Source organism: Macaca mulatta, chromosome 11 (assembly GCF_049350105.2).
Source record: "Macaca mulatta isolate MMU2019108-1 chromosome 11, T2T-MMU8v2.0, whole genome shotgun sequence".
Lineage (NCBI taxonomy): Eukaryota > Metazoa > Chordata > Mammalia > Primates > Cercopithecidae > Macaca > Macaca mulatta.
The window spans coordinates 108,613,778-108,638,414 of record NC_133416.1 but is presented as its reverse complement, the minus strand read 5'-3'; the positions used below and the strand labels follow the sequence as shown (position 1 = coordinate 108,638,414).

Sequence of the window (24,637 nt, the reverse complement as noted above, 5' to 3'; positions counted from 1 at the left end):
CTCCACACCAAAAAAATCATTCAGTGTATGCTCAGAATGGTTTAAATTGAACAAAAATTAGAAAGTAACCAAAATAGTAAAATATTCCAAAATTGAACTCAGATGATTTTTGGAATTATTCCTCGTCTAGGTTCTACGTGGCAGACAAAAAGTAGTAGAATATATTCTCCCTCACTTTCACATAATGTAAATACAGATGTCAGGCAACAGAGGTCCAGGTTTAGGCAACCAATGGCTCTTGCTCACCAGAAGGAAGAAGAAATATATCTGAGTATTTTCAGACTGTGGTTAACCATGGGTAACTGAAATCGTGGGAAGTGAAACCATGGATAAGGGGAGAGTATTGTATAGTGACATGAAGGCTGGCAGTAATCTTTCCTGCCCTTGTGCTTCATACACTATTTCTGTTAGTGGACAAGACCTTCTTTGTTCTAGCTGTCTGGCAAACTTTCATCTTTCAGCATCAGAGGGCCTTCCCTGGGTCTTTCTTTTTTTCAAGATGGAGTCTCGATCTGTGGCCCAGGCTGGAGTGCAGTGGCACAATCTCAGCTCACAGCAACCTCTGCCTCCTGGGTTCAAGTGATTCTCCTGCCTCAGCCTCCCGAGTAGCTGGGATTACAGGCGTGTACCACCACGCCTGGCTAATTTTTATATTTTTAGTAGAGAAAGGGTTTTACCATGTTGGCCAGGCTGGTCTCAAACTCCTAACCTCAAGTGATCTACCCACCTTGGCCTCCCAAAGTACTGGGATTACAGGCATGAGCCACCACGCCTGGAATTCCTTACTGCGCTCCAATACCTTCTTTAAAAATATTTCTCCTATAAAAATATTTCACCCAGGCAGGATTGACTATTACTCCTGCATTGCAGTGGCTCTGTACAATTCATCCCTGCACGCCAGCACTTAGCAAAGGGTACTCAATACAGTTATTGAATGGATGAACTAATAAATGGCTCGAGGGAAATACGCAACAAATGGGCATATCAGATTGAGATCTAAAGTGTTAAAATAACATTTGCACCAATCCAGGAGACCTGAGACAGTCAATTCAATCATCAACTAAGCTGAAGTAACTTCTAAAAGCATGATCACTTCTTCTAGGTTTCTAACAATTTAGGTAAAAGAACAACTAAGAGAATAAGAAAGAGAGTATAACAACAGCATGAGAAAAAAGTAATCAGTAGGAGACAAGTTAAAAAGCAGAGAAAAGTGCTAACAGGATGGTGGGAAGGTAGGTGGAAGGAAAAAAAAAAGCGCTAACATGATTATTTATAAGAAAAAGGATGTTCCATTACATGGTCCCCTAGGATGCAAACACAATACCCTCATGCTGGGAAAGTGAACGACAAAGGTCAAAAGAATATCCAAACACTCCAGGTCCCAAAGTTTTCATCTATAAAAAGGAGCTACAATTAGACGACTCTCAAAAGTCCCCCAAACTAACGTTATGTGGTTAACCAAGAAAAAACTAATAATAAGTAACCAACAAAAAAACTTGGAAGACTGACAGTTTTAGGCTGTTAAAGAAAATCCCAGGAAGATGTAGTGCTTATGTAAATAATTATCTGAGTAGTTGATTTTGTATAAAGCCATAGAGACCTCTTCCTGTTCCTCCTAAAACTGTGGATCTGTGATCTTTCAGCAATGGTGAACTTACTTTGCTGCGGCTCTTCTTGTCTTTTTCTTCTGTGAGGATTCATCCTGGGGCACTGCCTCTTCCTCCAACTCTTCATCATCTTCTGCGGCAGGTTCCTCTTCGATTTCCTCTGCCACCATCCCTTTGCCTTTTCTCCGCAGATCCTGAGTTGGAGCAACTTGCAGATCTGCTGGGTAATACTCATTGCTACCGTGGAAAGAAAGTCACGGGAGACTGATAAAGAATGCACACCAATCTGAAAGGTCCTGATTCTGCTCATGAGAGATGTCCACAGCTCACAGATTCCCACACTGAAGAGACATCAGTGGCACCTTAGTCAAGCTTCCACAATATTACTCTTTTTTTTAATTTGGCCCTTCTTTAGTATGCTATTTGACAAGCCAATCACTAACTGTAGAAGATAGCCCATTCCACTGTTATACTATTGAAAATATTTGAAATGTCTATTTCGGACTAAGTGGAAATCAGCCTCCCTGTCTCTGGAACCATCACTGGGGGATGAGGGGTTAGGGATGTATGATATTAAATGATTAACGTATAGCATTAGGACTGTGCTGGTCACTTTCCATCAGATACATTCTACTTTGCCAAAGTTCTCTTGAAAGTATCATAGCACCACAAAACTTAGTCCTCCAGGTATGGACTGATAAGACAGATGGAACTACCATCTCCAGAAATTTTTTGAGCAGCCACAACATGACAAAGATTGAAACTGAATGTCCATGTAATGAAAATCAATGAGTCTTTATGTTTTATCTCTTCTTAGCTTGTGCAGCTAAGCTTAATACAGTATTCACTTTGTTCTTATTAAATTTCATCCTTTATTTTTAGTCCAATGTTGCAATTAATGAATATTATCTTGAAGTCTGTCATTTAATGTATTAGTTTGTGTCACTTTCATTCACTCATCCAAACAATTAACCTTTTGTTGTCTATTGAATGCAGGGCACTGGGCTAAAGATGCTAGGAAACTGATTGGATGGGCTTTCAAGTCCTCACTCAAAAACACACCGATAAAACAGGATAGCGCCCTACCAACCCTCCTAAAAGAAACTCTAGCTTAGCCCAAGTTAACCTCCAGATCAATAACATTAAACTACAATCTGAGGGCTGGGACACTATGGTACTGGGTATTTTCATCTAGCAGAATCTAGCACTTAATAAATCAAAAACTGGATGAATGAAAAAAGTAAAGTTTCTGCAAGTTACAAACTACGCCATCATCCACTTAATAACATACCTATTATACGTGCAACATTTAATCAACCATATATTACATTCTGTAACCTTTATCTCCATGAACAGCATGTCACTCTTTCATCTATTAAATAAAACAATTCACATAAAGCATCTATCAGAGGGCCCAGCACACAGTAAGTACTCACTAAATATAACCTTTTATTAGCATGCTGTTGCCATTGTTAGTCATTTGTTCTTGTTCCTGGTTTGGTTCATCTCAGAGAATGTTTGCAAGGGATTCACAAATTAGTTGAAACATATTTAGAAATATAAATTGCTAGCCAAAAAATAAAAAGCCTATAATATACTTCAAAGTCATAATTCAAGGTGACATTTGGGTTTTTCATTAGTTCAGATCATCTATAAATGTATTATTTACAGGTAATCCATGCCAACCAGTATTAATTTAAACATTTCTTAGAATTGTGTATCTTTAGTCTCTAAATATTTCTAAACTCAGAGACCCACTCCCTGTTACAGGCTCCTGTTTCTACCTCTACCCCACAGCATCTCGTACCGTTAGAGTAAGATCTTATCCTTAAGTTATGGGGTAAACTAATTCTTTAGGGAAAAACTTGGAAAATTAACACGGTATGAAGTTTATATGCTACTAATACCACAAATGCCAGCTGGCATATGTACAGCCCTTGTAATTCAAAAAACTGATAAACGTTATTTTATATAACCCTCAAAACAAAGCAAAAAAAGCTAAACATCATTCTTATTCTATAAATTTATGCCCAAAGAATTATTTGAAAAAGAGAAAATCATTGCTCTTCTGCCACTATATCTACTGACCTGCTACATCTTTGCTTGTGCCTTGCCAGAATGAATTATTCATGCAAACCTTTGAATTTATGCACTGTATCCATCTCCTCTTACCTATTTGAAGACATGATTCTAGCCTTTTATTTTTGTTTTAGATGGAATCTCACTCTGTCCCCCAAGCTGGAATGCAGTGGCACGATCTCAGCTCACTGCAACCTTCGCCTCCTGGGTTCAGGCGATTCTTCTGCCTTAGCCTCCCAAGTAGCTGGGACTACAGGTGCAGGCCACCAGGCCTGGCTAATTTTTGTATTTTTGGTAGAGACAGGGTTTCATCATATTGGCCAGGCTGGTCTTGAACTCCTGACCTTGTGATCTGCCCACCTCGACCTCCCAAAGTGCTGGGATTACAGGTGTAAGCCACCATGCCTGGCTGGTTCTAGCCCTTTTACCCTTTCTTGCATTACCAATTTTCCCCTCCCATCTGGATCATTTACACTGGTATCACATACATACACACTGTTAACTCTTTTTCTGGGAGCAAAGACAAAGTCTCATTCTGTCTCTGTTGCCCAGGCTGGAGTGCCGTGGCACGATCTCAGCTCACTGCAACCTCTGCCTCCAGGTTCAAGTGATTCTCCTGCCTCAGCCTCCCAAGTAGCTGGGACTTAAGGCACACACCACCATGCCCAGCTAATTTTTGTATTTTTAGTAGAGACAGGATTTCACCAGGCTGGTCTTGAACTCCTGATCTCATGTGTTCTGCCCACCTAGGCCTCTAAAAGTGCTGCGATTACAAGTGTGAGCCACTGTGCCCAGCCAACACTGTCTTAACCTCAACAACAACAGCTCCCTCTCTGCCCCCAAGTTTCCCTCCACCTACATCCCTATTCTGCTTCTTTTTCACTACAAAAACTTGCTGTTTTCATTTTTCTTTTCCTCTTTCTTGAGGTTTTTTTTTTTTTTTTTTGAGATGGAGTCTCGCTGTGTCACCCAGGCTGGAGTGCAGTGGTGTGATCTTAGCTCACTGCAAGCTCCGCCTCCCGGGTTCACGCCATTCTCCCACCTCAGCCTCCCAAGTAGCTGGGACTACAGGCACCCGCCACCACGCCTGGCTAATTTTTTGTGTTTTTAGTAGAGACGGGGTTTCACCATGTTAGCCAGGATGGTCTCAATCTCCTGACCTCATGATCCACCTGCCTAGGCCTCCCAAAGTGCTGAGATTACAGGCATGATGAGCCACTGTGCCTGGCCCAGCTTATTTTAATCAGGCTGTCATCCCTATCAGATTAATCAAAACAACTCAGTAAGGTCACCTTCATGTGGGTCACTCTAAGGTCACTCCAAAGCCAATGGTCACTTTATTCCTCAACTGATTGATTTCTCAGACACATGTGAGTCAACTGATTACGGCCGCCTTTAGTCTCTTCACTTGGTCTCCAGGATACCAAGTGGTCTTTCTTCTTCTATCACTCTTTCCTGGCCTCCTATGCTGGTTCCGTATCTCCCAACTTCGAAATATTGGTATCAGTCCCCGAAAGTCTTTTCCCCCTACAGTTATGCTCTAGATGACTTTATTCCCCTATTTGATCTTTAATACCATCCATATATTGATAATTTCCAATTTGTTATCTTCAGGTCAAACCTTTCCCTTGAGGTTTGAACTTCTAAATTAAATGCCTTTCCACATGACAACTCTACTTGGTTATTTATTCAGTGTCCCAAACTTAAAACATCTAAAAATGAACTTTTAATTCTCCCTGAAAAACTTGCAACTCCTGCATTCCTCCCATCTCAGTAAATGGGAACTTTCTTCTAGTTGCTCAGGCCAAAGTCTTAGGGAACAACCTTGATTCTGTCGCTCCCCCATTCCTTCCCTCCCTCCTTCCTGTCCCACTCCCCACCACGCACACCCATCCCACATCTGCGGCAAATCTCACAGGCTGATCTAGTTGCAACCTTTCATAAATGTATCTCATCGAATTGAAATCATTCAAAAAAGACCCATCTTCACTGCTATAACTTTGGTTAAGTCGCCATCACTTCTTGCCTGGACTTGCAATCTCCTCATGACTGGTCTCTCTACTCTTACCAATGTCATTCTACAGTCTATTCTCAACACAGCAGCCATAAAAATCCTTAAGAAAACTTAGGTCAGGTCAGCTTTCTGCTTAAACCTCCAAATGGCTTCTCATTTCACCGAAAGTAAAAGCCAAAGTCCTTCCTTTCACTTAAAGGCCTATACACTTTCGTGTCCTGCTGACTTTCTGCCCTTACCTCCAACCATGTCCTCCCTGGAGCACTCTGCTAGAACCACTCAGATCTTGCTGTTCTCTGAACAAGCCAGGCATGTTGTGGTTTATGGCCTGCTTGACCTAACCCTACAGCATTTTCCCAGGAAACTACTATAGTAAAACATGCTTTTTATGTATTACTTAGTAATGTGCTGCACACCACACCCCTCATCTTTAATTTTAATACAATCAGACTCTCACATAGCATATCCAGTCGAAACAAAACAATGCTCCAGAAAACTCTTGTTATTCCTCAGCATCACAGGCAGAAACACCAAGAGGCCCCAAGCAGTGTTGGTGCTGGGTCACTGGAAAATATCCTCAAGCCCCAGGCAGGCAATAAAGTAATGAATAACAGGGCAAGAAACAATAAGGCCTTTCTACATGAATCAAAGTCAATGTGGCCCTTCTTATACTGTAACCTGGACGTTTTTATTAATACCATTGGTGTGCTGGTTAAATTGTGATTCAGATCAAAATTAAATGGTGAACTAAATTGGTTTAGTCGTTATCTGATAGAGCCAGTGATTTATAGCTGCGCCAATGATTTGAAAATGTGACAGATGTATAAATAACTCAGCCTAATGGATGATTGGAAGCAGAAAGAAAAAAGACAAAAAACAAAAAAAACAAGAACTCAGCCCATTTTGGGAGGTTAATGCTTCTCATGTTCTCTTCTTCATGCCCCACCAGGGACATATTCTTAGAAGAGGAAACTTACTTGATAAATCTCAAGAAAAGCGGGGAAAGCTCCCTGGACCGTGGCTCTACTCTTTCTGGGAATTTTGTCAGAGCTCTCCAGAGCAGGAATCTGAAGTTGGTGTGGTCAAGTCTTTCCCGACAGTCAGTTTTCAATGCTAACTGCTCATGATAAAGAGCTCCAACATCTCCTTCCTGGGTCTGCTCCCAACTTTCATCTCCAATGGACTTCTCATCTGTCATATCATTCTGTAGTTCTTTCTCTGCAAGAAAGTTGTCAAAACCACCAGAACAAATATCAACATTTATCTTAAGTATTTCCTCAAGAGAGGATATTTCTTTCTCTATAATGTAAGGAAACAATGTCACTCCCAAAAGTTATCAAGATAATATACGTTTCATCTCTGTTTTTCTTTTTTCTTTTTTTTTTTTTTTTGAGACGGAGTCTCACGCTGTTGCCCAGGCTGGAGTGCAGTGGCGCGATCTCGGCTCACTGCAAGCTCCGCCTCCCGGGTTCCCGCCATTCTCCTGCCTCAGCCTCCTGAGTAGCTGGGACTACAGGCGCCCGCCACCGCGCCCAGCTAGTTTTTTGTATTTTTAGTAGAGACGGGGTTTCACTGTGGTCTCGATCTCCTGACCTTGTGATCCGCCCGCCTCGGCCTCCCAAAGTGCTGGGATTACAGGCTTGAGCCACCGCGCCCGGCCTCATCTCTGTTTTTCAATTTCGTGAGTAATTAAGCAGTAAAAACAAAACAGTTAACCATTTTTCTTTGCAGCCTCCTCACAACCCCTTACATACCAGCATGTGTAGCTGCTTTTTCTAGATGCTCATAGTAGACTTTCCAAAATTGCTTATTTTCCATTTCGTGTGCATGAGAACTATGGAAAAAAAAAATCACAAAACAAAAAGTGTGGAACGGTCATTTTAAGATTGCTCACGGGAAAAAAAAAAAAGAGTGAAAGGATATAACTAAAATGTTAATTAGGTTATCCCTCAGTGTGGAGTCCTAAACACCTTTTGCACTTTTCTATATATTTCAAAATGCCTGCACTGAGCACAAATTATTTTTATAGTCATAAAGCACTAAAGAGTATTTTTAAAAATATAAGTAGATCCTTAAGAGAAAATAATTTTTAAAGGCACAGTTTTAAAACTGGGGCATGGGGCATGAATAAGATCCATTAAGAAAAGAAGGAGCCCTCTGGAAAGAAAAGTCAGTTTGTTCAAAACTAACTTAAAAATAGTGAGTTTCCCTCCACCAAATTTAAATACACTTATTAACACAAAGGCAAAATAAACATTTACTAACTACATGAAACATACTTTTCAGAACTTAAAAGGAGACATTAGATGGATCACATAAAGTGCTTATGTAGTTTGATATCCTAGCAACAATACTCTCGAATATTCTGTCACTAATTTTCTAAGAGTATGCATAAACTTTATACATGACATGAACTGTGTATGTTGCAGACTGACTCTACTCAGAAAACAAACCAACAGGTATGTTGTTGTTTCTGTCCTTCCAAACAGAAAGAGGTACCCAACAGGAAGACAGCCCAGCCACTAGGGAGAATGCCTCATGACATTCAGTAATTGAAGAACCAACGCTGTTGACAGTGTGCTACTGGTAACACGTATGTCAAATTCTCTCTTCTGAAAGTATAATAAACAAAATAATGAAGCTGATGTTGGGAGAATCTTGCTTTTGGCACATTGGTTTTGATGGCTTTGAAGGGTAGTAAAAGGTAGACAAAGTGTAGGAAAAGGTAGACAAGGGTAGTAAAGGTAGACAAATTGGTTTCAAATTGTAAAGGGATTGGTCTATAAATGTTAACTCTCTTATTCTGTCAAATAAGAATAACTAATCATTGGGGTTTTGAAAGGCCTCACATGATATATTTCCAATCTGATAAAAAAGTGAGTGTGTATTATCTGAAGACAAATGTCTGAAGACAGATTTCTACACGAGCCATAATGAGTATTTTCTTTTCTTTTTTTTTTCTTTTTTTTTGAGACAGAGTTTTGCTCGTTGCCCAGACTGGAGTGCAATGGCGCAATCTCGGTTCACCGCAACCTCCACCTCCCGGGTTCAAGCGATTCTCCTGTCTCAGCCTTCTGAGTCGCTAGCATTACAGGCATGCGCCACCATGCCTGGCTAATTTTGTATTTTTAGTAGAGATGGGGTTTCTCCACGTTGGTCAGGCTGGTCTCGAACTCCCAACCTCAGGTGATCTGCCTGCCTTAGCCTCCCAAAGTGCTGGGATTACAGGCATGAGCCACCGCACTCGGCCTATAACATGTATTTTCTACGTGACCACTGAAGGCTTTTTGGGGCTAAAGGGATTTTGGATGCTAGACAGCAAGGTTTTAAAAAAGTCTTTATTTTTAAAGTATGGCTCAGTGACTCAATATATAGAAATAAAATTATGCAACTATTATACTTCCTTGCTGTAACAAATTTTAAGAACACAAAAGTATCATAAAAAGCAAAAAGAGAAACTCCTCCAAAGTTATTTCAACACACACAGAGACACACATACAACAATGGAACTACTGAAGATGTGGCATAAGAGAGAATTCTTCATGTTTATTTTTAATTCACCTTGTCTCACAAAGGATTTAAAGTACTGTAAATACCATATATACCCATTCACTTAAATCATACCTAGGAGGAGTATAATCTGGGCCCCATCATTCTGCAGTAATTAAAGTATAATAGCTTCATCCCATTTAACCCATGTTTACCTTATGAGTTCAATAACAGGATCCCAGAGTGCACTGAAATTAATATACAGCATGCCTAACAAATAACGAAGCGGCACCTGCAATTACAGGAGACTAGTTTAATAGTGGGTAATGAAATACAATACAGAAGTACTGAAATGCAAACATCCCAAGTTGGACAACCTGAGGTTTGGAAAGAAGCCTATGCGATAAGAAAAAAAGTTGCAGGCACCAATCCAAAATTCACTGTATACTAATTTTCCTCTTCTCCCCAAAATGTCACTCACTATTTAAAATATAAAGAATCGCTGCAGCAAATACAGTATTCAAATTCACTCCAGGTGTTCATTCATTTAAATGTACAGATTTGACTAATGATTAAATTCCCTTCTAACAAATCTTGCTGTCGCCAGATTAAGACAAAACTTCAACAGTAGTCAGTAATGCACACATGCCAAAGAACGCAAGGAAACATGATGTGAATGACTGAGGCTTTGCAAGTTCAGTCAGAAAGTCCAAAGTTTCCCAGTCACCTTTTGGAATAAGGGTCATTATTACTAGGGAGTAATGTGCTAGGGAGGCACCATCCAGACTGGTGGTTTTATTATTATTTAGGGGTGTGGTGTTTGTATATATTCTAGCAGCAGTCTTTTTTCCAAATGAAACAGAAGATCCTAATACATAAAACAGGTAAGAGAAGAACTGCTCTGACTGAAGGGAGAATGCCTCCTTTTGGCCTTACTCCCAAAGGGGTCTGCGATGTATCTTCAAGGGTCACGGAATGAAAACCCTGATATAAAACATAGAAGACTGGGCCGGGTGTGGTGGCTCACGCCTGTAATCCCAGCACTTTGAGAGGCTGAGGAGGGCAGATCACGAGGTCAGGAGATCGAAATCATCCTGGCTAAACGCGGTGAAACCCCGTCTCTACTAAAAATACAAAAAAATTAGCTGGGTGTAGTGGCGGGCACCTCTAGTTCCAGTGACTCGGGAGCTGAGGCAGGAGAATGGCGTGAACCTGGGAGGCGGAGCTTGCAGTGAGCAGAGATCGTGTCACTGCACTCCAGCCTGGGTGACAGAGCAACACTCTGTCTCAAAAGAAAAAAAACAAAAAACAAAAACAAAAATACATAGAGGGCTGATGTTCTGCAGCAGCAAAAAAAATCTAGTGAAGAACAGGCTTTAAACCTGACATTGAGTCCTCCTGTTGCCACTACCTACCTACCTACCTACCTACCTATCTACCTACCTATCTGCATTACTCAGGTTCAATGAGCCCCTGCTTACTCATTCCTAAAAAGGTACTAACATGACCAGGTACGGTGGCTCACACCTGAAACAGAGAATACTAAATTATTCCTACTACTGAAAAAGCTGGCAGAGCTATTTAACTCAAAGCATCTAAGAGAACTGGGGATTTCCCTTATTATTTTTAAATTATTATTATTATTTTGGTGACTACTTGGTATGCTTCCCAAAATAGGATTTAAAGCATGAATTAAAAAGGAAAAAAAAAAAAAAGAACACTATTTTTACCTCCTGTAACGGCCCATCAGGGACAGCAGCCTGCACCACATCATGTCTTAGTTTTCTTAAATGAAGAAGCTTCTCTCTATAATCATTCACAGTTGCTGGAACAAGTTCTGCCTGGCGTAATATAGCAAAGACAGACTGCCGTTCTGAGAGCCCATCATCCTGAATAACCAGAGAAAACCATGGAGAAGACCAGTCAGTATTTTGATTTTCCAAAACGAACATTAAATGTGACCGAAGGTCTAAAAACAGAAAAACTGGAATATGTGAATATTTTTAATGAAATAAGCAACACTTTTGTTTTGGTAAATGATTCATTTCTCCCCATACCATTTCCTTCTTGGTAGATAATTTAGTGTCTAGTGCATAAATGACAACTAAAAAACAGGAAAATCATTCTCAAGTCACTCAAATTGATTGGCAACATTTGTTGAAATAAAAATATATACATGCTTTCGCTTCACAAATTTACTCCTAGTAAACTGCATTATGGAACTATTTCCCTACATAAACATATCTGTATAAGGATGTTCACTGTAGTATTGTTTGAAACCCTAAAAAACTGCAAAACCCACCTAACCATCCATCAACAAGCAAATGGCTAAATAAGACATTTTCAATTGTGGAGTAGTATTCAAACTTCAAAAGGAATGAGATAGACACTGGCTGGGTACAGTGGCTCACACCTGTAATCCCAGCACTTTGGGAGGATGAGGTGGGCAGATCACTTGAGGTCTGGAGTTCGAGACCAGCCTTGCCAACATGGCAAAACTCCATCTCTACTAACACCACAAAAATTAGCCAGGTGTGGTGGCAGGCACCTATAATCCCAGCTACTTGGAAGGCTGAGCCAGGAGGATCGCTTGAGCCTGGGAGGCGGAGATTGCAGTGAGCCAAAATCACGCACTGCATTCCAGCCTAGGTGACAGAGTGAGACCCCGTAAAAAGAAAAGAAATGAGGTATAAGGTAGATAAAGAGGTAATCATATGGAAAAACCCCGTGATATCATTTGTTTAAATTATGTGTGTGTGTGTATTCAAAAAGTCTGAAAGAATATTCACCAATTAACAGTGGATTTCCAGTGGTGACTTTATGGGTAGACAGGAGTAAGAGTTACCAAAAAAAAAAAAAAAATTTATGATAGATATATATGTGTTAATTTTCTGCAAAGGTATCATTTTGGAAACTACAATAATATGTAAAACTATATATTTTTTAAAACCTATCCACTCAAACAGTTAAAATACCTCCATTAATTCCGGAAGCTGGACATCAAAATGATTTAGGATCCTTATTGTCAAAAGCCGAATCTGGAGAAAGTAAAAGGCATCTTTCAAATTCCAAAGTTTTACCATAAAAAGAAACTGATTCATAGTCAGCAAGATTTAAGTTTTACACTATTAAAAAAAAATACCATTTGACCAGAGTAATACGTGCCTATTCTAGCCCTTATTTCATATTCAACACCAACCAACACCTAGTTAAAATAGTACACGGAACAATTAGTAGTTTCTTTGAACTATGACACTATAACCATGTCTGTAAATAAGTACTAAGAAGTTGATTAAGCTGACAATTCAATTAAAGTTAGTGATTTTTATTCCTAAGTAATGTACAATATTCAGGTATTTCTGCATACCTAAATGAGCAGGAGAACCACCTAGAAGACTTAAAAAAAAAAAACTATGTTGATTTTTCAGTTCTACCCTAGCCCTACTGAATTGGAATCTTTGAGGGTAGGGACCCAGAATTTGTATTTTTATTAATCTCTCTAACTAATCCTACTGCAATCAGTTTGCAGGCCAACAGTTAAGAATCATTGCTTTAAACAGAAATCATTCCACAGCAACACTTTCTAACTAAGATGCTCTGAAAATCACTGCAGTCCATATAGAAACAGGAGAAGAGAGACTGCGGACACACTACCGCAAAACACCATTACCTTGGATACACCAGTTGAAATGTTTGCTTGTAACTTGGGAAATAATTCCATTAAAGCCTCCTGGGAAAGTGGCCCTTTGCAGCCACACAAGGATAATCTCTGATAATAGAGATCAGCCAACAGCAACACAGATGGCTCCAGAGGAAAGGTTCTGCAACGAGACGTTCATTAGACCCAAACTGCACCATATGACCCAGAGTATCTAGACTATAGTATAAGCCACAGAAAATGATCACTGATGAAGAAAATGTAAAAGGTAACAGGCAAAAGTCTCATGTGGACATTTGGCTCACTTCATAGATGAAGAATGTGAGGCCTAGCAATAATGAGTGACGTATGCAAGGACACACAGCTGGTTGCAGGCAGAGGAGGGAGTAGAATATGCTAGACTCCAATGTTGCCTCTTCAATCCACATAGTTGTAAATGACAGCCATATGAGATACACACACACACACACACACACACACACACACAGTCTTTGTTAAAAAATATATATATGTAATATTTATTAAGTGTTTGTCATGTGCCAGGCACCAAGCTAATGAGGAAAGTAGTAGAGACAAGTGGTCTGACACACGAGCTCTGGGGTAGGGCAGCCCAGGGTTGAATCTAGCCCCATCACTCATGAGCGGTGTAACCTCAGGCAAGTTGCTTAACCTCTTAGTACCATCCTTATGCAACAAATATTCACTGAATACCTACTATGTACTGTAACTTTTCTAGATACTGTAGATAGAGCAGTTAACAAAAGACAAAGTTCTTTTCTTGGAACTTATATTCTAGTAGGTGAAAGCAGCCAATAAATAAGTACTATGACAGTGATGAGTGACATGGAGAAAAGTAAACCAGGGGAAAAAGGCTTGACAAAGACTGCATGCAGGAAGTTGTGGGGAGATGGTGTGGGGCTGAAGAGAAGCACCATTTGATACAGGGGTGCTCCTAAAAGGAGGAGACCGAAGGAAGTGAAAAAGTGAGCTAAAAGGGTATCTGAAGGAAAAGCATTCTAGGCAGAGGGAACTGCAATGCCAACTGTGAGGTGTGCTTCTCTGCAGCAACATCGAGGAGACCATCTCAGCCGGAACTGAGCTAAGGAAGAGTGCCTGAAGATGTCAGAAGTAGCCAGGGGTTAGCTCATACAGAGCCCCGAGGAACATGATGAGGACGCTGGATTTTATACAGAGTGAGATGGGATACCTCTTGAGCAAGGTTTCTCTACAGTAGCACTACCAACATTTTGGGCCAGAGAACTCTTTGTGGTGGAGGGCGGTGCTGCCCACTGCAGGGGGCTCAGCAGCATCCCTGGCCTCCACCCACTAGATTCCAGTAACAGTGCTCTTTGCCCCCACTGTGACAGCCAGAAAGTCTCCAGGGTTGCTCCCAGTTGAGAAGCACTGTATTAGAGGGTGGGGAGCAAAAGAGTGGCATGTCCTACACCTAGAAGCAGCAGGGCAAGAGCGGAAGAAAGGAGACTCATCAGGAGTTCAGACCACGGCTTTCTTTTGAAACTTTAGTTCCCCCATCTATACTGATAACAGTACCCACACATAATGGAGTTGTTGTGAAGATTAAACAATGTACATAATGTGCGCGTAAGGACACAATCAATGCAATTGTTTATTACTATTATTGCATGCATTGTACAACTTAATCTCTACAAGGTGAGATTTCTATTCCTTCCTTTTTTTCTTCGCTATCCCTTTTTGAGAGATAATCAAGTTGAGGTTAACTAAGTCACCCAAGGCTACAGAGCTAGTTAGTGGTGGATTCAAGACTCAAAACCAGGCGTCTTGGCTGTGAAACCTAGGTGCTCATCAGTTCACTAGCATAGCAAAGAGAACAGAATCCTGTGTCTACTCTGCAAGCTTATGCCCCTGCCCTCAAAACCAGAGCCACTCCTGTTGGACATCTCTGTGTCTCCAAGGCTTAAGAGCCACCTGGCTGGGAGGCAAGCTGGCCTTCCCCAGGGGGAACATGGGCCCCATTCTGTGCTATGTGTGTCTTTTGTTTCAACTTCTACAGCCACCTTCAATTGTTTATACCAAGGGTGAAAGTACGAGAAGTTTAAACAGAATGATTTTAAAAGGGAGACTATGTAATACGGTAAATGGGGTGATGTCAAAGAACTAATCCTCTCTAAAGGAAGTTAATTTAAACCAATACAATTAACCATGGAGAAATGCCAACTTCACCCAGATTTGGAAAGGCAAAGAGATTCTGGATTATTATAGTATTCCCCTACAGTCTCGTCTTAACATAGCAGCCAGAGTGATTCTGTTTAGGTCAAAGTCACTCCACTGCCAAAAATCCTCCCATGGCCTCCCCTTTCATTCAGAGTAAAAGCCAAGGCCCTGTGGTGACCTAAGGAGGTCTACTGCCTCCACCTCTACGTCCTCTTCTCCTACCCCCACTCTTGTGCTCTGCTCAGCCAACATGACCTCTCCTTGCTCCTCGAGCCAGGTACCCACCACACCCACAAAGCGTTGGCACTCATGTCGCCTCCAGGTCTGGAACCCAGGGAGCAGCCCAGACCACAGGTATCCTCATGGCCTATGTCCCTCACTGCTTTCCGCGTTCTGCTCAAGCGTCTCCTCCTTGGTAAGATCATTTTGATTTAAAACTGCAACCGCTCCCCTCACCTCTGGACTCTCCCTGTCCCCTGACCCTGCTTTGTTTTTCTTCACAGCACTTAGCACCTCCTAACACGCTATACAGTTTACTTATTCTATTTAGAGCCTCTTCTGGCTACAACACTAGCTACAAGAAGGCAGGGAATTTTGTCTGTTTTATTCACTATGTTTCACAGTGCCTAGAACAGGGCTTGGCATGTGAGAAGAGCAAATGATTAACTACTGAACAAAGTGCATGAATAAATCTTTAAAACACTTTGAAATAAAATGGAGTAGACTTCAGGAAAAAGCAGCAAGTCTTGACAGTTTAGAAAAGATACATTGTTGACTCCCCCCAAATGGTTCTGTGCTACTACCAAAATCAAAGGCTGGCTGAACTATTCTTAAAAAGCAAACACAGAAACCAAACCAACAACAAAAAAGAAACTGGATGGTTTCTGTGTGTAGTAAAAAGAACACAGGGAAGTTTTTGGAAATGCTGATCACGCCAAGTTGAGGCCGAACAAGAGTGGGAATGTTCCTGTTGGAACCATTAGAGAAGTTATAAAAGGTCAACACCATGCCTTGTTACAGCTGGGAATGATCAGAATTACAAACCCTTCAAACTTGACCACATTAATCTACACACGTAGTAAAACACCCTTTACAAAGATGAATCTGTATTTAAAGACTGTGTCAAATGTACTTATTTTAACTGGAGGATCTAAATCAATATTAAATTTCACTATGTGAATACAACTCAGGTATAAAACAGATCAAGGGGATTTTCATTGTGTCCAAGATTTCACAATAGAGGCTTTTATATTTTATTCATTACTAAGCCAGTTGGAAGATGTTTACTTACAATACTAAATTCTTCACATGTTCCACAGGAACCAAATGAAGAAGTTCAGAAGATTCTTCCAAACTTAGTAGAGTATTTACAGCTTGACAAAGAACAAATAAGTTCCCTAAGGGCAGAAAAACAGGAGAAACCACATTACTTATTTCTTTGACATTGTAACTATCAAATACCTTATTTATCAAATACTTGCTACTTATGGGAAGTTCTTAAAGTGAATTCGTGCCTTCCAAAGAATTATCTGTCAAACATCTAAATATAACAGAAAGAAACAGAAAAGAGAAGTTTCCAGATCCTATATTTTACCTTTCTTGAGAAAAATAAGGCTGGGCATGGTGGCTTATACCTGTAATCCCAGCACTTTGCGGGTGCTGAGGTGGGAAGACCACTTGAGGCCAGGAGTTCAAGACCAGCCTGGGCCACACAGTGAGTCCTCATCTCCATAAAAGATTAAAAATCAGCTGGGCATGGTGGTTCACACCTATAGTCCCAGCTACCAGGGAGGCTGAGGTGGAAAGATTGCTTCAGCCTGGGAGGTCAAGGCTGCAGCAAGCCATGGTCGTGCCACTGCCCTCCAGCCTGGGTGACTGAGCAAGATAGTCTCAAAATAAATAAATAAATAAATAAATACTCAGAAGTAGAGAATAAAAATGTATGTATGTTCCATTAACCAAAATAAGTACCAAGTATAATGGTCCCACTCACTGACGTTATCAAAACTAGGACTTTTGAGGAGTACAGGCTTGGATTTATCAATAACTAAGAAATTATCTTGGTATAAAACTCGTTGATTTTATTTTTCAAGTTTATGAGAAGTCACATATTTAATGGCTACTACCTATAATACACTCAATTAATGATTTTATTTATTTATTTAGAGACAGAATCTTGCTCTGTCGCTCAGGCTGGAGTGCAGTGGTGTGATCTCCGCTCACGGCAACCTCCACTTCCCAGGTTCAAGTGACTCTTCTGCCTCAGCCTCCCAAGTACCTGGGATTACAGGCATGTGCCAACACACCCAGCTAATTTTTGTATTTTTAGTAGAGATGGGGTTTTACCATGTTGGCCAGGCTGGTCTCGAACTCCTGACCTCAAGTGATCCACTCACTTTGGCCTCCTAAAGTGCTGGGATTACAGGCGTTAGCCACTACACCCAGCCTTATTTTTTTAAAGAGAGTGGGGGCGGGGGGGGTCTTACTATGTTTCCCAGGCTGGTCTTGAACTCCTGGCCTCAAGTGATCCTCCTGCCTCAGCCTCCCAAAGTGTTGGGATTACAGGTCTAAGCCATGGTATCCAGCATAATTAATGATAGTTAAACACTCATTTAGTCTCTAGCCCAGAGGTCAGCAAACTATGTCTCTAGCCCAGAGGTCAGCAAACTATGGTCTGCAAGTCAGATCTGGTAGGCAGCCTGTTTCTATATGGACTGCAAGCTAAAAATGATCTTTACATTTTGAAGGGGTTGTTTAAAAAATATATATATAAAATATAATATATAAAAATATATATAATACATATAAATATATATAATATAATATATACAAATATATATAAATATATATATATATATATATATATGCCACCAAGACTGAATGTGGCCCATAAGACCTAAAACATTTACTGTCTGGTCCTGTACAAAAAGATTTTACCAGTCCCTGCTCTAAGCTCTAGATCAGCGCTGTACAACAGAATTTTCTACAATGATACAAATACTTGTCCTAATATGTCGCCACAATCCAGTACAGTAGCCACCAGTCACATATGGCTACAGAGCACTTGACATGTGGTGAGTTCACTTTATTCTCTAATACATCTGCTTAGTATCTAACACAGAATGCAGCACAGTAATATTAATATTTAAGTGAATGAATGACCACTATGTACACGTGATTTTTAAAAAAAATTCTGCATTAGAATAAAACAAAATATTAAATAATTGCTTTTGATTTGCTGTTTGCAGGCTAGTGGGGGAGACATGTAAGTATCCAATAGGAAATGGTGTTTTGGGCAGGGTAGTCTAATTCTGCCTGAAGAGTCATAAAGGCCTTCCTAGAGGTGTTGTGCCTGAGCCGAGTTTTGAAAGATAAGCAAGAGTTCACTGAATGACAAAGACCTAGAAAGGTCTCCATGCAGAGGAAACACATAGGCAAAGGCAGCCACACAGTTGTAAAAGAATGTATCTTTCTCAGGGTAAGCAAATGGATTTGCTTGGAGCATAAGGTGCATACTAGGAGTCAGATGTACGTGGGAGATGAGAAATAGGATCTGGTATGGGGCTCTAAAACAAATGGCCTTCAAAGCCATGGCATCCTTTTGATATGTCCCCTTCCTTATGCTCAAGCCACCGTGACCCAGTCACCACATTATGTGGTAAAAGTGAGACACACCCACCATATCCTCGTTTCTTCCAGATTTATCATCCAGGGGGTTATGCCAGAACACAATGTAAGTATTATTCTCTAATAGCCCATGTGTTTACAATTACTTTGAGTGTGCCAGAAAAGAAGAGAAGAAAACACATGATGATTGTAACTGACCTTTCCCAAAGCTTCCTTTATCAACAGTCATGAAGAGTGCCTCTACGAAGCAGGTGACGAGTGGTATCACCTTCTCTTTCTCAAGAGGTCTGTCCAAGTGGGAGAAAAAGGGAAAAGTTCAAAGTGGCATTCACTGGTTTGTTTCAGAGAACAGCAAGGAATGGCTAACATATTTTAATCAGCATGTTATCTCTTTCAAAATTAAACATAGCTTATTTTCTTACCTAATATGAGGCAACACCACCAGGGCTGCCCAAGATTGTGAAAGGTAAATAGTATCTTTATTTGGGGGTAACTTAATTATAGATAAAAGATGGTCCAATACTGGAAACTGTTTGTTTCTTCCCTTGGATCTAGTCTTCTTCTGCTTTATATAGGACCTGAAGGGTTAAAAAAACATATATGTTTAAAATAACAGAGAATGTAATCGCTGTTGCCCTCTGAAGTCTGAAATAAAATTGGATTCTTACCATTGTGGCGCATTAGAGGGAAGGAACTGGTGGTGGTGGTTGAGCTAAATAAATGTGAGTCATTTACTGAGTTTTCAGTAAGAGGCTTTTTCAGCTCCACTGGCTCTACTTCCTTTCACTTCTATTTTAATTTGCTTTATAACTGAAACCAAGTTTCTTCTAGTTTTAAGTATGATTTCTCAATTCTGTGCTCCTGGGCATGTTTTTGATTGGCAATTCACTGGAATGAACTGACTTCGTCCATTCTCCCTTTCCTTTTTGACATGAATTTTACTACTATCCACAAATGTAGAATGATGTTGCAGAGTTACTGTGATGAAGTTGACGAATGCCACTAACATGATTATGATATCTAAGTAATTTTCTCCTGCTGCTTTGACCAGATACACAGTCGCTCAATGACATTTTCCGACATGACATTCTGTTTTGAATATCTGTGACTCTGGTACTACTCTTGTTAGCCTCTTTTTATTTTTGCCAGTGCGCTATACCTCGGTCCTATTTGAAAGACAAAAATCTAATCAAAAGAAAAATCACAGAAATCATAAGTTAAATGATTTGTTTTACAATTTATCCTCCAACTCCAGTTTGGTTAGCTTGTTATGCAATAGAAGTGGAATATCAGGTTTTTACTCTTGTGCCCTTTTCATCATTAAAATTCATCAAAAACCAGTCAGGTAAGGGCAGGAAGGAAAAAAAGAAAAGAAAAAGAAAAAAAAATTCACCAAAAAGCTACATTCTCTTTTGTTTCATACTTACCAGAATGTTTAGTGTTTGGAAATCATGATAGATAATTAAGTTAATTTAATTATCAATTCCTTAAAGTCACCACATCTTGATATATATAGTCTTTTTAGTAATAATCATGACTCAACAATCTGCAAAAATCTTACGAAATACTGAGATGCTTTAAAAAACAAAAGTGAGTCATTAGTTGCCACGTCACTCCCGTTTTCCAGACCTGCCAATGGCTCCACCAATGAAGTCCGTACTCCTTACGTCATCCTGTAAGGCCCTCTGTGATCGGACCCTTGCCCACCTCCATCTCCTCTCATCCCACTCTCCTCCTTGCTCTTTACCCACAGAGGTTTTCTTTCTGTACTTCAAACATGCTAAGCTTATTTCTGTCCCAGAGTCTCTGCAGTTAACTTTTCTTTCTGTCTGGAGAGTCTCTCACCGAGATCGTTGCAAGGCTGGATCCTTCCCAGCTTAAAATTGGACCAAACGTCCCCTGGAAAGGAATAGTGACCCCTCTGCATTCACTCTCCCTCTCAATACTGCTTTGTCTTCTTTTACCACGATCTGAAATCATCTCGCTTATTTGCTTACCTGTCTCACCACATTCCTCTTCCCCCAAAGGAGGAACTTTTTTCTTATTCTTTGTTGCACCCCAGTGTCCAGTGCCTGACACTGTTAAGTAGTTGTCAAATGACAATAAGTTTATCTTCTAAAGGGTCTTTTCACATTTATTATCTTTATTTTTTCTCACAGCAAACTGGTGAGATGGGTAGATGGAGTGTTACTAGTAACATTCAAACTATGATTTTAAAATCTTCACAGAAGGAATCAAAACAAAGGTGACCATTCACATATGCCGTATCTCCGTGGGGTATAGCAGAGGGTATTTTTGCAGAGAAAGAAACACAGAAGTGGGAGTACTTGCCGTGAGTTAGCACGTCTAAATTTATTTATTTATTTTAACACGCCACCTTCCTGGGAGGATCTGAGATGGCTGAGATGCTGAGGTAAGAAAGTCTGACACCCAGTCTCAGTTAGAACCTTAGCTTCACCTCATGGAAGCCAAACAACAAAGCAGCTTCACTGCCCCTGCACAGAACCCAGTTTTGGTAGGTGCAAGGAATCTGCCTGCTGGAGATGGGCTTGTGTGTTGACAAATCAAGAGGAAAGTTTCAAAGGAATAATTCTATAGGAGTCACTCACTACCCATTCCTCAGGAATCAGAATTCAATACATTTAAAAACCAACAAGATGCTGTTGGCATATTTTAATAGAGAAGCAACTTGTAAGGTAGACAGAAGATATAAGTAGGTGTTAAGATGAGTTTGCTAAACACAGCGGCTCAACCTATAACTCCAACACTTTGAAAGGCCAAGGCAGGAGGATCACTTGAGTCCAGGAGTTTGAGACCAGCCTGGCAACACAGCGAGACCTCGTCTCTACAAAAATTAAAAAATTAGTTGGGCATGGTGGTGCGTGCCTATGGTTCCAGCTACCTGGGAGGCTCAAGTGAGAGGATAGCTTGGGCCCTGGAGGTCGAGGCTGCAGTGAGCCGTGATTGTGCCACTGTACTCTGGCCTGGGCGACAAAGCAAGACCTGGTCTCAAAATCATAATAATAATAAATAAAACATTTAAAAAAGAAAATAGGTTCCTCCAGAATCTCAAGCTGATCAAACTCAAAATCTAGCTCCGCTGTATGACTGTGGGACAGTTACTCCCACCTCCATGGATGTTTCAAAGTCGAGTATTCAGCACAAACTCAAGGAATGCCCATCAATTCTGCCTCAGAGCAAACCAAAAACTCAACAACAGGTCTAACTACTCCAAGATAAATAAGAAGATTAATTATAAAAACAAAGAAAAGACAAGGGAACTGGTTTCCTAAGCTACAATTTCTAGACACATACCCACTTAACTATTTGAGACATGATACTATAAATCTTCTCATGTGTGTAAATAAGCTTTGTTTTTAACTTCTAAAGGGTGTCATTTTGAATGAAATTAAGAAATTAATCCATGACACTTAACAACTGAAACAATATAAAGGTATATAATTTTTTTTTTTTGAGACAGAGTCTCGCTCTGTCGCCCAAGCTGGAGTGCAGTGGCGCGATCTCGCTCACTGCAACCTCCGCCTCCCGGGTTCACGCCATTCTCCTGCCTCAGCCTCCCGAGTAGCTGGTACTACAGGCGCCCACCACCATTAAGTTTTTGTATTTTTAGTAGAGATGGGATTTCACCATGTTAGCTAGGATGGTCTCGATCTCCTGACCTCGTGATCCACCTGCCTCAGCCTCGTAAAGTGCTGGGATTACAGGTGTGAGCCACTACGCCTGGCCAGGAGTGTGGTTATTAAAAAGTAGCATGAGGAATCCTCAAGGTGAGGGAACAGTTCCATATATTCACTCTGGTGATGGTTATAACTCAACACGTGATAAAACTGCATACAGCTATATATCTATATATGTATACAAACTCAGATGAGTGCACATACAACTGATGAAATCTGATTAAGATTGATGGATTGCACCAATGTCAGTTCTGCAGTTGTGATATTGTAGTATGCTTATGCAGGATATACTAATGGGGGAATCTGAGTGAAGAGTGTATGAAACCTCTCTGTACTATTTCTTGCAACTGCACGTGAATCTACAATAATTTTACAATAAATGGTTAAAAAATTAAGTCACCTCTATCTTTCCCTTACCATCCTTCTGATGTAAACAAAGTTAACAGGTTTGTGTATCCTTCTACGTGTTTTTCTATGTTCATACACACATTTTGCTTTACCTTGCAAAATGAGATCATACTATACATACTATGTGTGTAGCTCTACAACTTGCTTTTTTCACACAATTTATCACGGACATCCTTCCAGTTACATATAGATCTTCATTTTTTTACAGTATTTTTGATATATTATATTTAAATGGGTAATCTGATCATCATTCCAGGAATAAAAACTTAGCACTCACCCCAACATCTGTGGTGAGAAAGTCAGAGGGTACTTTTCAACTGCCATCGAGCCAGCAGTGGGAGGTGCCGCTTTGTTCAGAATGAGCTTGGCCAGAACGGCCAGAGCTTCGTCTTTGACTACAGCATCATCAATTAGGAAGCAATTCACAATATATGACAGAAAGCTTGGTAGAAATAGCTAAATTTAAGAAAAAAAAACACACACACTTATTAACAGATATAATAAAGAGAAGATTGTAACAATTCAAAAAACTGGACCAAAAACAAAGGATCAAGAATCACAATGGCATTAGACCTCTACGCAGCAACAATGGAAGCTAAAGACTGTGCAGCCATGTCTTAAAAACTCTGAGGAGGGATGACTTAGAATCTAGAATTCTATAGCCTGCCTACCAATAATGCAGTGTGAGGAGAGACTAAAGACATTTTCAGATGTATTAAATCTCAATATTTTATCTCCATGAACCCTCCCCAGCCCCAGGAAATTATGAAAAATAAATTCCGTCAAAATTAGAGACTAAACTGTAACAAGAGAAAAACACGGAACCCAGGAAACGAGAGAGAAGCAAAAGGAAGTCCCAGTACAACATTTGTGCAGTGGGCAGAGAAAGCAATGCATTTAGACTGGACTTGCTCCAGGAGAAATGTCTCCAAGAAAGAAGAAAAAGAAAAACTGAGCTGCTAAATTATCTGACAGTTTTGTCATGTGAAGGACATTTACAAAGCTGCTGGAAGACAGACTCGCTGGCCCGCTACTCAAAGAAAACAATTTCCAGTTTTTAAAGAACGAGGTAATTATAAACTCTAAGAAAAATGAGGCCAGGTGAGGTGGCTCACGCCTGTAATCCCAACACTTTGGGAGGCCAAGGCAGGCGGATCACCTGAGGTCAGGAGTTCGAGACCAGCCTGGACAACATGGCGAAACCCCGTCTCTACTAAAAATACAAAAATTAGCCAGGCGTGGGGGCGCAAAACTGTAATCCCAGTTACTCAGGAGCCTGAAGCAGGAGAATCACTTGAACCCGGGGGGTGGAGGCTGGCACTACTGCACTCCAGCCTGGGTGACAGAGCGAGACTATGTCTTGACAAAAAAAAAAAAAAAAAGAAAGAAAAATGAGAATGTATACAAAAAGGTCATGTAATCATAAAATACTCCTTGTTTATATAAGTATGTGTTGAATATGGACTCAACCAAAATTTGTGATATAATTCTATTGGGAGCATGAGAGGTATAAAGGAACTAAAGTCCATCTGCCATACAAGGAAGTCTGCACATGAGAACTAAAACTGGCAAACCAAGGTAAAGCAGAATATTCAGATGATTTAAAAGTATAAAGTAAATAAAAGAAAAAAATAGCTGGCCGAGGCAGGCAGATCAAGAGGTCAGGAGACTGAGAACATCCTGGCTAACACGGTGAAACTCCGTCTCCACTAAAAATACAAAAAATTAGCTGGGCGTGGTGGCGGGTGCCTGTAGTCCCAGCTACTCAGGAGGCTGAGGCAGGAGAATGGCATGAACCCGGGAGGCGGAGGTTGCAGTGAGCCGAGATTGCGCCACTGCACTCCAGCCTCAGTGACAGAGCGAG

At 40.5% G+C, this 24,637-nt stretch overlaps 1 protein-coding gene across 1 annotated transcript in view; it reads right to left on the bottom strand.

Moving 5' to 3' along the window:
- The window catches only part of UTP20 (UTP20 small subunit processome component), a 109,140-nt gene that overhangs the window by 70,508 nt on the left and 13,995 nt on the right, over positions 1 to 24,637 (bottom strand). The window contains exons 12-22 of the mRNA XM_001091709.5: positions 23,051 to 23,229; positions 19,090 to 19,245; positions 18,866 to 18,954; positions 16,332 to 16,437; positions 12,860 to 13,010; positions 12,165 to 12,227; positions 10,920 to 11,078; positions 9,405 to 9,481; positions 7,455 to 7,534; positions 6,678 to 6,918; positions 1,659 to 1,844 (exon numbers count right to left, since the gene is read on the bottom strand). Coding sequence (XP_001091709.3) covers positions 1,659 to 1,844; positions 6,678 to 6,918; positions 7,455 to 7,534; positions 9,405 to 9,481; positions 10,920 to 11,078; positions 12,165 to 12,227; positions 12,860 to 13,010; positions 16,332 to 16,437; positions 18,866 to 18,954; positions 19,090 to 19,245; positions 23,051 to 23,229 — 1,487 coding nt within the window. The remainder of the gene's footprint in view (positions 1 to 1,658; positions 1,845 to 6,677; positions 6,919 to 7,454; positions 7,535 to 9,404; positions 9,482 to 10,919; positions 11,079 to 12,164; positions 12,228 to 12,859; positions 13,011 to 16,331; positions 16,438 to 18,865; positions 18,955 to 19,089; positions 19,246 to 23,050; positions 23,230 to 24,637) is intronic.